Source organism: Mastigoproctus giganteus, chromosome 1 (assembly GCF_048544385.1).
Source record: "Mastigoproctus giganteus isolate SK-2022 chromosome 1, ASM4854438v1, whole genome shotgun sequence".
Classification (NCBI taxonomy): Eukaryota; Metazoa; Arthropoda; class Arachnida; order Uropygi; family Thelyphonidae; genus Mastigoproctus; species Mastigoproctus giganteus.
In genome coordinates this window covers 22,398,382-22,414,580 of record NC_143575.1, presented here as the reverse complement: position 1 = coordinate 22,414,580, position 16,199 = coordinate 22,398,382, and the positions used below count along the sequence as shown (strand labels likewise).

The 16,199-nt window shown below is 40.8% G+C and overlaps 1 protein-coding gene across 3 annotated transcripts in view; it reads right to left on the bottom strand.

Annotated features, from left to right (window-relative positions):
• The window catches only part of LOC150090631 (transcriptional repressor NF-X1-like), a 164,314-nt gene that overhangs the window by 94,713 nt on the left and 53,402 nt on the right, over nucleotides 1–16,199 (bottom strand). For all 3 annotated transcript variants that reach the window (XM_090371845.1, XM_090371861.1, XM_090371854.1), the window contains exon 5: nucleotides 6,897–7,032. In XM_090371845.1, coding sequence (XP_090227971.1) covers nucleotides 6,897–7,032 — 136 coding nt within the window. The remainder of the gene's footprint in view (nucleotides 1–6,896; nucleotides 7,033–16,199) is intronic.

The following is a 16,199-nucleotide window of genomic DNA, read 5'->3' as shown; positions in this document are numbered from 1 at the left end:
GACTTCTTTAAAACCTTAGAAGGAAGGGACAAATCAGATTAGTCCAATTGGTATCGATGGTTCAACTGTTGATGATCATGCTCAGGTATCTAAACAAACTGAATTAGTATTTTGCATCTACATATGAGGAGTTATTCAGGGAGGGGTATGCCAGAGGTGTATTAAACTTTGGCAGTGAGCTAAATGACTCTGTAACAACTTAGAAAAAAGTGGAGAAATTGTTGAAGATAAACATAAGAAAGGAACCTGGGGTAGATGGGATCTATCCAGTTATATTAAAGAAGGCAACAAAGGAAGTAAGCAAACTCTTAGCCATAATTATGAGACCTTCCATGGACTCAGGGGAGATACCCATGGACTGGAGATGTGCAAATGTGACCCCAATTCACAAAGGAGTATCAAAGGGTGACAAGTAATTACAGACCTGTTTGTTTAACTTCTGTTCTGAGGAAATTAATGGAGGCACTGGTTAAAGAAGCACTGCAGAATCATCTAGAGAAGACTTCAGTTATAGTTAGAACACAGCACAGGTTTCTTAAGGGGAAGTCTTGTCTGACCAATTTGATTGGATACTACGATGTGGTCACAAAGGAATTGGAATAATTTTGATATCATATACTTGGATCTTGAGAAGGCTTTTGATACTGTTGCACAAATTGGAGCAGTGTGGCATTGGGGGCAAATTGCTGCTAAGGATAAAGGTATGGTTTGGTGGGAGAAGACAGATTAGTAATCAAAGGACACTGCTCTTAGCATTAGCATTAGTAGAGGCATATGATGCAAGAAAGCAAGCTTATTCAGCATCAGCCAAAAAAAAAAAAAAAAAAACCCTCTCCCATTTCACCCCTCCGTTCGTTCGAAATACCTGTCCAGTTGAGCTTTAAATTTGTTTAGGCTATCAACTTCAACAACAAGTGATGGAAGTCGGTTCCACCAACCAACCACCCGCTGGCCAAAGGCAAATTTCCGCACATCTATCCGACATCCGTCCTTCCTCAATTTGAATTTATGCCCTCTGAGGTGATTATTCTGAGAAAGATGAAGAATCCCATTGGCATTGAGCATGCTCAAACCATTCAAAGCCTTATACACCTCTATCAGATCACCTCGCCGGTGCCTAGTCTCCAGACTCTGTAATTTGCAAAACTTAAGCCTTTCTTCGTAAGAGCAACCCTTTGTTCCATTTACTAATCTTGATGCCCTTCTCTGTACCCGTTCCAGCAGCTCTACATCCTTCTTGAAATGAGGCCTCCAGACCTGTATACAGTACTCAAGATGTGGCCTAACCATTGCCTTATACAAGGGAATAATCACCTCCTTATCCCTGCTAGAAAAATTCCTGTATATCATTGACAAGACACCATGAGCTACTCTTGCAGCTCGTCTGCACTGCTCAGAGAACTTCATATCTGCCTGCACAATTACTCCCAGGTCCTTTTCATTCTCCACCACTGTCAGTGTAGTACCGCAGAGTTGATACATTGCTCTGGGGTTACTGTTACCCATATGTAGTACTTTACATTTGTCAATGTTAAACTTCATTTGCCACCTCTCAGCCCATCTGTTCAACCTTTCCAGATCCTGTTGCAGCAGTATAGCGTCAGTAGTGTCCTTAACGACCCTGCCAACCTTTGTATCATCTGCAAACTTAGACATTAAACTTGATATCCCATCATCAATATCATTCATAAACACCGAAAACAACAATGGACCCAACACTGAACCTTGAGGAACTCCATAATAACATTAGTCCACGTTCAGCAGTGTCCCTTGATTACCACTCTCTGTCTTCTGCCACTCAACCATCCGCTTATCCATAGCAGCAATTTGCCTCCAATGCCACACTGCTCCAATTTGTGCAGCAGTCTTCCATGTGCAACAGTATCAAAAGCCTTTCTAAGATCCAAATATATAATATCAAAGTTATTCCCTGCATCCAGTTCTTTTGTGACTACATCATAGTATCCAATCAAATTGGTCAGGCAAGACCTGCCCTTAACAAAACCATGCTGCATCTGAGCTATAACTGAATTCTTGTCTAGATGATCCTGCAGTGCTTCTTTAACCAGTGCCTCCATTAATTTACCTGGAACAGAAGTTAAACTAACAGGTCTATAACTACTTGTGTCAGCCTTTGATCCTCCTTTGTGAATTGGGGTTACATTTGCACATCTCCAGTCTATGGGTACCTCCCCTGAGTCCAAAGAAGCTCTCATAATTATGGCTAGGGGTTTGCATACTTCCTTTGCTGCCTCCTTTAATATAACTGGATAGATCCCATCCAGCCCAGGTGCCTTTTTTATGTTTATCCTCAACAATCTCTCCTCCACTTTCCTCTCAGTTATTACAAAATCATCCAGCTCACTGCCAATGTTTACTTTACCTACATCATTCTCCTTCCTGAATAACTCCTCATGCGTGAATGTAGATGCAAAATACTCGTTTAGATTGTTAGCCACCTGAGCAGGATCCTCAACTGTTGGTTGAACCATCAATATCCAGTGGACCAATCTGATTCATCCCTTTCCTTCTCGAGTTCAAGTATGTAAAGAACTCCTTTCTGTTTTTATTTGCATCCTTTGCCAAGGATTTTTCGTAGTCTGCCTTTGCCTGCCTAATCTCCTTTGTGACTTGGTTACAGACCAACTTATATCTATCATAGGCTTCCATGTCACCCATTAATTTGTATGTATCCCATGCATTTTTCTTCTCTGCCACATGTCTCATTAGTCCATCTGACAACCATTTAGGCCTAAACCTTGAACAATATTTCTTAGTTGGTATGTAAAGCCTGGTAGCCACCAAGATTAGTTCCTTGAATGCTTCCCATTTTGAGTTTGCTGTTGGTAACATCATCAGTTGGTCCCACTGTATAGAATTTAAATACTGTCTCAGACCATCATAGTCGCCTTTACGAAAACAAAAACCCTTCCCTTTACCTCTGATGGTAGTTACCTCCTTGAGTAAATCCCACTTCAACACACTGTGATCACTGCCACCTAGTGGTTCATTTATCTGCAGGTTCTTAATGCATGAAGAATCACTACTGATAATCAGATCAAGAGTATTGCTCCCTCTTGTTGCCTCACGAACATGCTGATGTAGAAAACAATCATCCAATAAATCCACAAAAGCCTTGCTAGTGTGCGAGTGACCAACCCACAAATTCCAGTCAATATCTGGGAAATTAAAATCCCCCATTATAAGACTCTCTGATTTACTGGCCCACTCTATTTCCCTGTACAATATATTATTATACTCATCAGAGTCATTAGGCCTATAGCACACTCCTACTCTCAATTTTGATTTCCCTATGCTTATGTCACACCAAACTGACTCGACACTGCCCTGTCCATCGATGTCAACTGGCTTCACTTCCTTTGACTTTATGTGTTTCTTAATTAATAGCATAACCCCTCCTCCCCTCCTGTCCTGTCTATCCTTTCTATATACATTGTATTCCCCAAATTCCAGTTCCGCATTACTTATATCTGTGTGACACCACGTCTCTGATATCCCAACAATATCTGCCTTTGATGTTTTGAGCAATACCTCTAATTCATCAAATTTATTTACCAAACTTCTAGCATTGGTGTACACGCAGGTATACATGCACCTGTTTCTATTCTTAGCTACCCTAACACAACCCATGTGTTTACTTGTAACGCAATGACTACCAGCAGTCTCTGAAATAACCTGCATCTTGTTTTTCAGACTTCTGCTCATTTGAATAGAAGCAGTGCAAGAATCACTTCCACCTCTGCCAGTGGCTACTGTTAATCTATTAGTCCTTGTATCCCCCCAACTAGCAGTTTTCCGACCCACCTAACACTGCCTCGACAGCATCAGCAAAAATTCTTGCACCCTTTCTATTTAAGTGTATCCCATCCCTGTAGAAGCAATCTCTCCTGTTAACAAGTACAGTCCAGGCTGAAAAAAATTCTACCCCTTGAGCCTTGCACAATCCCTCCAGGGCCGAATTGATCGACAAGGCTCTCATCATATACTCCCTCCTATCGTGCCTGGGCAGAATTGCAGACACTTTCAAGTTCAACCCTAATTCACGGCTTTTTTTCAACAGTGACCTGTACTTGCTAAGTAATTCCGCCGGTCTCCTACTCTTAATATCATTAGTGCCAACGTGTACAACTATATCACCTTTTGTGCCCTTAAAAGATGATATCCGCTCTACAACGTCATCAACCTTTGCCCCTGGCAGACATACCCTGGTCCTATTCCACCTATCCTTTTTACAAAGCATGTTCCCCGTTTCCCTGACAATAGAGTCACCAACAACTACTAGTTCCTGTGGGACCAGCGCATTCTGCCTAGGGGGCTGCCCCTGTGTTGCCTGATGACCAAGTGCAAGCTCTGGCGTTGATGTGGGCAGCTGAGAGCTTGATGGGCCCCTCAATTTATTTCCTTCGAGGGCATCCACCCTGTCCTTCAAGGTCTCATAAAGGCCCATAACAACGCTGAGTTGTCGCCTGATTTCCTTGCACTCCTTACATCGTGCACACACAAAGACATCCCCCTGGGCAGTATCATGTCCCGTACCCGACTGCTCCGCAAACATCAAGCAAACAGTGCATTTTAATAGACTGTGATTCAGAGGGCAACTGCCCCCCCCCAGTTCTCCCCTGAACCACAACACTCCCATTAGCTTGAGCCTTTTGCTTTGCTGCTCTGGTCAGAGTCATGATTCCAATTTAATTCAATAAAATTTAAAACAAAAATTAAATCCTTAAGTTATATCCCAAAACAGTTATGTTATATATATATATATATATATATATATATATATTTTTTTTTTTTTTTTTTCGGTATCTAGTGTTCCCTTTATACAACTTCCGTATCACGTGTACCACTATAGTTATGTATTAATTATTTGTTACGATTAAGTCGTTATATATATTTATAGAGTTAAAAATACAATTTAATTGACAATAAAGTTTATCAAGATTAATAGATTTACTGATTAATTGACAATATTATATTATGCAGTATACTACACTAAGCTTATGCTATCGTGTAAAAATGGCGGGAATTCACGAACGGTATTTCTACGGACTCGTAAGTATTGATTAGCTTCGAAATCTCGCTATCTCAATTTAGAATAAACTAAGGATCCTGACTAGGTCTATAATCTACTTATAGAAGATAATTTGATATAACAATTGGTTAATAAATCGACTAAATTTGGTTAAAAGACCTCTCGTTCAATTTGTGACACGTGGATTTGATACCGTTACCGATACTAAGTAATATCTACGAAATCTCTGTCTAAGTTAAACTTTAAACTAAGTATCGTAACTAGGAATATAAAGCTACTCTAGAAAATAAGTTAATATGACAATTTAAATTAATAAAGCAGAAAATAAATCAGGAAAAACTTCTCTGTTTGAAGAGCTTTAAGGATCAATGTCTGCGTGTATTCAACCACTCTTCATGGACTAATGTTATTAGTGGAGTCCCCCAGGGTTCAGTGTTGGGTTCATTGTTGTTTTATAAATTATACTAATGAAGGTATATCAGGCTTAATGTCTAAGTCTGCAGACGATAAGACAGTTAGCAGGGTTGTTAATGACAGTATGCTACTGCAGGATCTAGAAAAGTTGAGCAGATGGGCTGAGAGGTGGCAACTGAAGTTTAACATTGACATGTGTAAAGTACTGCATATATGGGTAGAAATAACCCCAGAGGAACGTACCAACTGTGTGGTACTACACTTAGGGTGGTAGAAAATGAAAAAGACCTGGGAGTAATTGTGCAGTCAGATATGAAGTTTTCTGAACAGTGCAGACAGTCTGCAAGAGTTGCTCATGGTGTCTTGTCAATGATATACAGGAATTTTTCTAGCAAGGATAAGGAGGTGATTATCCCCTTGTATAAGGCAATGGTCAGGGCACACCTTCAGTACTGTATACAGGTCTGGAGGTCTCATTTTAGGAAGGATGTAAAGCTATTGGAATGAGTACAGAGGAGGGCAACAAGATTAGTGAATGGAACAAAGGGTTGCTCTTACGAAAAAAAGATTTAAGTTTTGCAAATTATAGTGTCTGGAGACTAGGCACCTGTGAGGTGATCTGATTGAGGTATATAAGGCCTTGAATGGTTTGAGCACGCTCAATGCTGATGGGATTCTTCCTCTTGCCCAGATTAATCACCTGAGGGGACATAAATTCAAATTGAAGAAAGACAGTTGTAGAATAGATGTGTGGAAATTTGCCTTTAGCCAGTGGGTAGTTGATTGCTGGAACAAACTTCCATCTGTCATTATAGAAGTTGACAGCTTAAATAAATTCAAGGCAGAACTAGACAAACATTTGGAGCCAATAGATGGGTGAAATGGGAAGGGTTGTTTTTTTTTTTTTTTTTTTTTTTTGGCTGATGCTGTATAAGCTTGCTTTCTTGCATCATATGCCTCTAGTAATGCTAACTTAATCCTGCATTTTTACTTTGTGTGATAATTAATATATTTCTGGAATTTTCAATTGCAAAATAAAAGAAAACACTTTCATCGAAAGGTATTTATTTTCAGCTATGCAGACAACTGAGCAGATCAAAAGCAAAACATCAATGAAGGTTGCACAGGGTCTTTGAGAACCACCCAACACTATTGTGGGGATATAACAAAAAATTCAAGAAAATGAGACATCTCTTTAATAATATATCCCTATGAAGTATGATATGAAGTACAATATGAAGTATTGGAATATTTGATTTAACATCTGAGAAGGAATGAATGCTTTATCCAAGTACCAGTATAAATATGTTATATCAGCCTAATAAAAATATGACATGCAGATTGCAATAGCACATCAGAATTAACAAATTATATGAACCATAATAAATGTAAAAAGTATATGCTATTATAATAGTTTATTTTCTCTTACTCTGTTTCACAGTTACTCTACATGGCTCACAGCACCCTGGGTGGCACAGTAACTTACAACGATGAATGCCGCAATCGAGCACTTTATCACACACTTGTTCACAAGTGATCACAGTAACTTGACTACATCGAACTAGCTAAAATAAAAAATAATACTATAAAATTTCAACTAGAGAATATTTTAAATAATTCAAACTTGGGAAAGTGTTAAAAAGTGTTTGTTTGTTTAAAGGTTTTATGGTGCATTAGCATCTGAGGCTATAATGCGGCAAGTAAAAAAAGGTATAAAATATAAAAATATAATATTATAGTAATTTAATACATTATTGTAAAAATGTATACAATATAAAACAGTTATAAACCATAAAACAATAAAACATTCTAGATAAAATTATATAAATTTAATAAGTTGTAAAAACGTAAATATATCTGACATGTGATTGTCCGATAAAATCTGTCTGAGTGTATAAGACTCAGACAGATGGGTAAAACACAAATGATGATTAAAACTCACGCATTCTATTAAAACTCACGCATTCTATTAAAACTCACGCATTCTATTAAAATATGAAGGGCAGTTAAAATGGTGTCACAATTTCTACACATAGGATGATCATTTGCCCTCAGCAGATAGAAGCACATCACGTGACACTGTCCTATGCTGAGCTGAAATAGAACAACTTCCTCTTTTCGGTTCCTGTGCAGACTAGACTGCCCATGTTCAATTACAGGCTTAATCTCATATAACTTGTTTGCAGCCTGCCCAAGCCACGAGTGTTGCCATTGGGATACCAGTTTCTTACATACTAATTGCCTGTAGTCTGTATAGGGGACTAACAGACAAGAGTTAAAAAATGACATTGATTTGGCTGCGGTGTCTGCCAAATCATTGGCAGACACCGCAGCCAAATCAATGTGGCCAGGGATCCAGCAGCAACAAATATCAAATTTGGATTGCGAAAGGAAGTGCAGCTTCTGCTGTATCTGGGACAAGACAGGATGAGAAACTGAACCTCATTAATAATAAAGCCTGCAATGAACTGAGAGTTGGTATAGATAATACATTTCTTTTGGTGGGTGGTTTGTATATGATCCAAGGCTAGCTCAACTGCATGCTGCTCTGCAGTGAATACACTGCATCCAAGGGAGATCTGCTCAGGTATCATGGTGTCTGGGAAAACAGTTGCAGATCCCACAGACACTTCAAGCCATCTGTGTAGACTAGCAAGAAATCAGAATGTTCAGATCGGCGTGCTGAAAAGAGTTTCAGGTGGACAGCAAATGGAGTACTGTCCTTTCCCCAGCTGTTAAGAGAGAAGTCACAGTTTGGGACATGAGCATGCCAAGGTGGAGAAAATTTGCCCTGGTGTTGGGGCAACATTATCTAATGTGATGTCCAAATCTCTGAGTAGCCTTTGGATTTGAATACCAAATGGATGATTGGCAGTCTGGAGAGTATTGTACAGATTTTCCCAAAGTGGCTCAAAAACAGGTGTGTCCGTGTGGGATGGTCTGGCAGGGATTTCAGTTTCAAAGCATACTGCAGAGACAACTGTTTCTTATGAAGCGATAACAATGGCTCGTTGGCTTTGACACAGAGGCTCTGGACAGGGGATGTTCGAAATGCTCCAGTGACAATAAGAATCACTTGATGGTGGATGGGATCCAGCCATTGGAGTATGCTGAGTCTAGCAAACACGTATACCTGGGACCCGTAATCTAACTTAGATGTCATGAATGCACAATAGAGGTGCAACAAGGTGCATCAGTCAGCGCCCCAAGAATTAGATGAGATTGCACATAGAATATTCAGGCTTCTCATTCACTTCGCATGTAGTTGGCGGATGCGTTGTAGAAAGGTCAACTTTCTATCAAACAAGCCCCAAAAATCTAGTCTCAGGTACTACTGGAATTGTATTTCGTCCAAGCCTCAATTCCGGTTTAGGGTGAAGATTGCACTTGTGGAAAAAATTCATGCAAACGGTCTTTTTATGGAGAGAACTTGAAACCATTATTCATTGCCCATGAATTCAGGTGGTCAACGGTATTTTGTAGTTGCCTCTCAATTACCCTTATGTTGCAGGAGTGACAGAATATGCTAAAATCGCCAACTGGGCACAGTTTACAGTTGAAGGAAATTGTTCTGTGATGGAATTCACTTTGATGGCAAAAAGAGTAACACTTAGAACTGATCCTTGAGGTACTCCCTCCTCTTAGCTAAAGGGCCGAGAGAGGGTAGATCCTACATGGACTTGGAAAGAATGATGGGATAAGTTTTTAATAAAAGCTGGAAGATTACCTCTAAGGCCAATGCTATAAAGATCTTTTAAAATTCCAAATCTCCAAGCTGTCGTATGCTTTTACCATATCGAAGAACACAGCCATCAGGTGTTCTCGCTTTAAAAAGGCATCTTGAATGGATGTTTCGAGTCGGATTAAATGGTCCAGGGTGGACTTATTCCTTTGGAAGCCACACTGCAATCTGGAGAGGAGCCCATTTGCCTCCTTACCATATTACCTCCTTACCATATAAAGCAGACATTGACCATTCTCTCCAGGATTTTACACAGACAGCTAGTCAGAGTGATAGGACGGTAATTTGTTTGGATTTTGGGATCTTTTCCTGGCTTAGGAAAGGCAAGAATAATTGCCTTATACCAGGAATCTGGAAACTGCTCTTCTAGAAAAATTCTATTATATACAAGATAGAGCAGTTGGCCCATGGATTTTTCCGACAGATGTTTGATCATATCATAATGGATGTGATCTAGTCCTGCAGCAATTGCCTTAGTAAGAGTTAGAGCTGTTTCTAACTCTTCTATTGTGAAGGGCCCAATGTAAGGATAAAAATTTTTAGACTTGAAATTCAGGACTAGAAATTCTTGGGAGTAAGAAGATGTTTACGAGATGATAGAAAATGTCTCCCCAAGAGTACTTGCTATTGCAGTTTGATCTGCAATAACACATCCATTATGTCCCAGGACCAATGAAGGGGGCGATGTATATTTTCCCTTCATTTTCCAGAATTTGTCCCAGACATCTTTAGTGCTGGTCAACTCAGTAATAGTGGATCCACAATGTCTTTTGGCTCTGGCGACGAATATAGCATACTTTTGTATGTGCACATTTGAAGGCTAAGAGATTGGCTGTGGTGGGATATCATTTAAATATACCCCAGGCCTTGTTTTGTGCTTTTTTTTGCTGCTCTACATTCAGCATTCAACCAAGGTTTCGGAAATGGTGGAAACTGGGTAGATGTTTTCGGGAATTGTGGTTGCAGCTGCATGGACAATGCTTTCTGTGATGTACACCACTGCATCATTGATAGGCTCCTGGCTGACTGTACTGATGTCAAAGTCTACCAGATGTTGAAAGGCATTCCAGTCAGCCTGATCAACCTTCCACCATGATAACCTAAAGGGTAGCATAGACTTCCATTAATTAGGCTTATCACAGGGAAGTGATCGCTTCCGTAGTTCTCCTTTACCTCCCAAATGAGTGAAGGAAGCACAGAGGGAGAGCATACAGTGAGATCAATGGTAGAAAACTTGTGGGTAGGCACATGTAAAAAGGTATTAGTTCCCACATTTAGAAGGGAAAGGTCATTGTCAGTGAGCATATACTCTGACACATCCCCTTCCATTAACATCAGCACTACCCCACAGGGCAGTATTCCACTGAAATTGTCTAGGAGTAAGCTGCCTATTCCAATCTTACTGGAATAGGCAGCTACACAATGAGATCATCAAGGTCTTTCTGGGAGATGTCAGCCCCAGGTAGCAAACACACTGAACAGACTGTTAGTAAGAACCCTACCTTAAGGCAAACTGCTGTTGTTATTTGTTATTTGGTTTTTAGGAGCATTAGCAACTAAGGCCATATTGCTCCAGGGATATGCGGTGGTCATTTGCTGACCTTTCCACATCCTCCGTATTTGGTGGTGACGGGCTCGAACCCCGGTCTAATCAAGAAGCGTATGCTAAGCACTGCTGCTCCTTCCCACCTGGCTACGGAGGCACCATTAAGGCAAACTGCTACCGCTTCTATGTTGGTAAAGAGTGGAATAGGCTGAAATAGGGTATGGTTGCCCAGAAGAATAGCAACACCTCCATGAGCAGGTCCAACCTTGGCTCTGTCCTTAACGATAGTAGTATTACGAAGGGAAGGGTTTTCATTTGCCTTCAGGTATGTCTCCTGTAAGCAAAAGCAAACTGGCTCATACTTATGCAGGAGGGCCTTGATGTCATCATTGTTTCGCAGGAATCCACAACAGTTCCACTGTAGGAATTTACCCATTATTTCGGCTTGGTGGGCCATTCAGGTGCTTCCAAGGTGCTGAGGGCTTACTTTTCTGTTTTGGATTTATCTCTTTTGGAGAAGTATGGATGCTGTGCGGTGTCCATTTCCTCCTCAGCAAAGAGTTCCAAGACAATCATCTTGTACCTCCTTCTCCTCAATGTCCATATTTTCTTGGGTACTAGGGGGTACTTCATCTTTCTTGGTCTTTTCTCTGGCTATTGCTTTTGTTACTTTTGGGAGCATTAGGAGGTACACCAATATGGGAGTGGCAACTGGTTGATCTTTCTGTGCAGGTTTTTGTGAGCTTAAGAGATAATGTGTGATGGAAGTAAATGACTTTTGGAGGAAGCATCATTTCCATCTGCGTTCCAATGGAACATCTCCCTGCTACCTTCTGGGCATAGATGGGTTTATCGATGTTTATAGGTTTCACCGCTTTTCTTGCCTCCTGGTATGATATGTTTAGCTCTGCTTCAACCGTTGAATTTCTTTTTCTTCTTACCACCTCTGGCCTGCTCATGAGCAGGCTCGATGTTCTCCCTGGAAGTTAATGCAAGTCGGTTTTGTGACTAAGAATAATGTTGTTTTGTGGTCCTTTGCACCACATCAAATGTATGCAAGAACACAAAGTGTAAAGTATGTTAGTTGTCTGAAGGCACCAGGGGTTTCCTCCATCTCCAGGTTGTATTCTTTGTAAGTGACACAGAACTCTGTGGAGGCCAGATTTTTAAAAAGTGTATGGGGAGTGGTTTGTTGTGTAATGTTATGTTCTGTTGTTTCTCTGACCATTTAGCTGCTGGGCCCTTATTGGGACCCACCGTTGCCCGCACTTTGCCACAAGGAGGCAGGTCAGGCACACAGTAGATTATTTAAGTAAGTACTCTGGCAGGCGTTACCACCTAGTTTCCAAGGATTTCAGTGGCTAGGACTATAAAAAAAGGGAAGGGGGAGCTGAACACTAGAATTTGGAAAGGCCGAAAGAGATTTACAAGGAAGCGATAGAATTTAGACGTTGATTAGAATTTGGCGGCATTGTTAGGGATGTACTTGGTCGATTTAATGAGAGAGGAAGGGGGAGACTGAAGACTGGGGGGGGGAGAAACAGGTAGAAGGATGGGGATGATAGAGTAGGCATCCCCAAAGAGGTCAGTGGGGATGAACCCCACCAGGCGAAGTATGGGGAAAGCAGGGAGAGGAGGAGACAGAAACCCGTCTCCTCTCCTCCCTGCCTGGGAATGGGGTTTTAAAGGGAACCAGGTTAGAGTACCCAGTTCAGATTGTCAATGCCATGTTGTGTCGATTCTGGTAGCATGGTCAAACTGCCTATCCTGCTCCAGGGGTAGGATATGTTAGTTGGCAGTGGGGGGGTGGGAGAGAAACACATTTACTTCATAATCTGCATTCTCATACTACTTGTGTTCTATTTTTATACTTTTTTTTTTTTCTTATATTTTATAATATACAGTGGGTTCCGGTTATTTAGGCCACCGGTTAATCGGGGCAGCCGTTATTTTGAGGCAAATCTTAAAAAACAGAACCCAATCGAGAAAATAGCCAGGGTTTACTTCGCTTAATTGGGACAAAATGCCGTTTAATCGGGGCAGGAGACCACAGCACTGGAAATTACCCTACGATTGTCTCTGTACAACGTAGTTCGGATTTTTGGAGGTTGCAACCATAAAACAATAAAAACAATTAGCAGTCACCTGTTTATTGGGCTTTTGTGTTAGTGAAATCTACCATAAACTGATAGTAAACTCGATCTTATTGAATTTGCGATAATACCGTGTGTGCCCGTGTTCTTTGTTATTGACTGCTTATCTTTTTACTGTTTTGAATTTAATCCCCCCCCCCCCCTTTCTGTGTGAAGGTTGTAAAGACTATAGTTTTCCTCTGATGTTCTTCTTCCCTGGGAAGGGGGCCAATCCGTGCTATTAGCTCTGTTCTGGGGGTGTCAAATTATACATTCATATAGAATGTGTGCCCAGTCTTCACTCTTGCCACAGGTGCAGTTTGGGTCATCAGGAGGTTAGTTTCACCTTTAGGGAGTGTTGAACAATAATATAAGCCTCTTTTAGCTACTTCCAGATAAAGTGGGAGAGCTCCGGCCAGCAACTGTAGTGCAGGTGTGGTTACTGTGCGACGTGCTCTGGTAATAGTAAGAAGTATTGTCCTTTGTATCGATTCAAATTTATTCCTATTTCTTACTAGGGCCGAGTGGGTGAACCACGCACCAGCTCCATAAGTGATACAGGTAGGAACATTGCACAGTATATGATTGCCAGGGTTTTGAACCCCCAGTCTGCTTGACTGATCCTGGCAATCATACCTGCATAATTTCTCACTTTCTTCGCCAAGCAGGTCAAATTGGGGATAAAAAAAAAGTTAATTTTGAATCAAGGACCATTCCAAGATATTTTAGTTCTGTTACCATTTTTATAGTTGTGTTAATTTTGATTTGTGGATACCTTCTTATGTCCAAATTGCCTTTTAGAAGTATTTGTTTGGTTTTTTCAGGCAATATTTTGAGCATGTGCATTTGTGGCAACTCTTGCAACAAGAGGGTGGCATTTGATCTTTGCTCTACAACTACTCGTGTGTTACCTTTTACAAGGAAAATCGTGTCATCTGCAAAGGCCACGCTTTCCATGGAGCCCAGAAATTCATCCAGAACAATGTTCCAGAAAAAAGGGCCAAGGATTGAACTCTGCGGGCAGCCTTTATTCACAGGGTGTGTCAATTCCTGGAACCTTGTACATACTGAGACACTTCTGTCTGTATGGTAGCCGTTTATTACCTCAGAGGTTTTGTGGGACATTTCCTGGCAAAGTCTCCTAAGGACACTAGGCCACCAGAGTGAGTCAAATGCCCCAGCAAAGTCAATGGAGATTGCCAGCATATATTTATCCTTTGAGTTTTTAACTGTTGTCAGTAGGTGGTGCATAGCATCCTCCGTAGAACTGCCCAGCCTAAAACCATACTGATTGTTGGAATGTAAACCTGCTTCTGTGTAGTATTGAGCTAATCTGCTATATATCTGTATATTTTCCCTAGTACAGGGAGTAGAGCTATTGGTCTATATGATTTGGGATCAGTACAGGGTTTCTCAGGATTTTTGAGAATTAATCTTAACACAGCTTTTTTCCATGTTTTTGGGAATATACCTTCTGTCATACAGTTATTATATAGTGCTATTAATTTGTCTGGTGCTATTTCTGCTAATTTTTTGATGATCTCAACCTCTAAGATGTCAAAACCTGGGCATTTATTGTTTTTGGTTTTAGATAGTGCTATTTCTAAGTCTTGTGTAGTAAACAGAGGTTCAATATTGGCATTGTGATATTCAGTGTTTTCTTTTATAATGTCCAGCTGCGTGGGGGGAATGATTCCCAATTTCACTCTGAATAATACTGTCTAGGATGTTATTTACAGAATCGGCCCAACACAGGGTTGGGGTTCCATCTGGTTTTACAGTGGTTTCCAAGACATCTCCTCTTGCCAGCTTGTTGGTCACTATTCTGTAGACAACTCCCCAAGGGTTATTGTTTCCAGTAGTTCCCACCAAGCGCCTCCACAGCATTCCTTTTTCTTGTCTCTTATGAGGGCTGTATACTGATTCCTGAGAGTTCTATAAGAATCTCTCAGTGCATTTTTGTGGCCAAGATGTTTTGTTCTGGTCCTTTGGAAATTTCTCCTCGCCTGGTGCACCCTTCTCCTGAGTATGGTCAGTTCAAGGCACCACCAGGGGACTACCTGCTTCCTCGGTTTTTTCCGTGGGATAGACAGGTTTGTTGTTTTTATTAAAATGTTTGCCATAATCAGTGCTTGCTAGTTCGGGCTACAGTTGCCTGATCTAGACCACTCATTTTCCTGTTTTTGCAGCTCAGCTGCTGTATGTTCTGCGAAAATCTGCCAGTTTGCCTTTTTAAGATTATACCTTTTGATATCCAACAAAAAGTGTTGGGTTGTTTGTATTTGCCTGTTTAGTATGATGGCGATGGTGATGGCTCTATGATCTGACATGGTCCAGACTGTCTGGACACACCAGTGTGTGATTTTATAAGCTATTGAATTGGTGGCAAGAGTAACATCAATGTCACTCTCCTATATGGTACTGCTAAAAGTTGGTAAGTTATTAGGTTGATTTATTACTTGAAAGGGTGAGATGGCTATAAAATCTGATAATATCTGGCCATTGTGTGTGCCTGCTCTGTCTTCTGTACGGCTATGCCATAAGGCTGACTGGCAGTTCACATCAGCACACACTATATTTGCAGTAGGTAACAAATTTATGACTGCTTATAAGTAATCTATATCAAGGTTTATGTCTTCACCTGGTCTTGCATAAAGAAATATAATATAGAACTGTCCAACTACACTGGTGATATGGGCACACACTGCCACGGGAGAGCAGTGGTGACCCATCTTTGTGACTGTGAGGTTAGTATTTCTGACCACTATTGCTGTAGAAGGGACACCTGGGGTGTATTCTATTATTTTGTAGCCTCTTTGGTATCCTTGAACCCTACCCATATGAGTGTAGGGCTCTTGGAGTACCAAGGTATCTATATTACTTTCTTCTAATTTGAGTTTGATTTGATCTACAACAGTTCTTGCTCTTTGAGCATTCAATTGGACGAGATTTAAAGTCCTAGTCACATTTCTATTTTCAGTCTGGCCCATAGTTGGTCCTAGATTGTATTTGCTTTGTCATTTTCTTATGGTAGGGGCATTTTTCATCCCCGATGCTGTGTGCATAGTCAGTCAGCCGTGCTGCCTTGCAGGTAACACATTTTGGCTGCTGATTTTTATTTCTACAGTTTTTTTATAGTCGTGCCCAGCTACTGCACAGTGACCACAGACAAGTTCTTTCTGACTGCAATCCCTGGCAGTGCGTCCAAATTTATGACAATTATAACATCTTGTTACAGGGAAGTGTTTCCTAAATATATGGCTGGTCCAGCCAGCATAGATTCTTTGCTGCCCTTGTAGATAATATTTATCT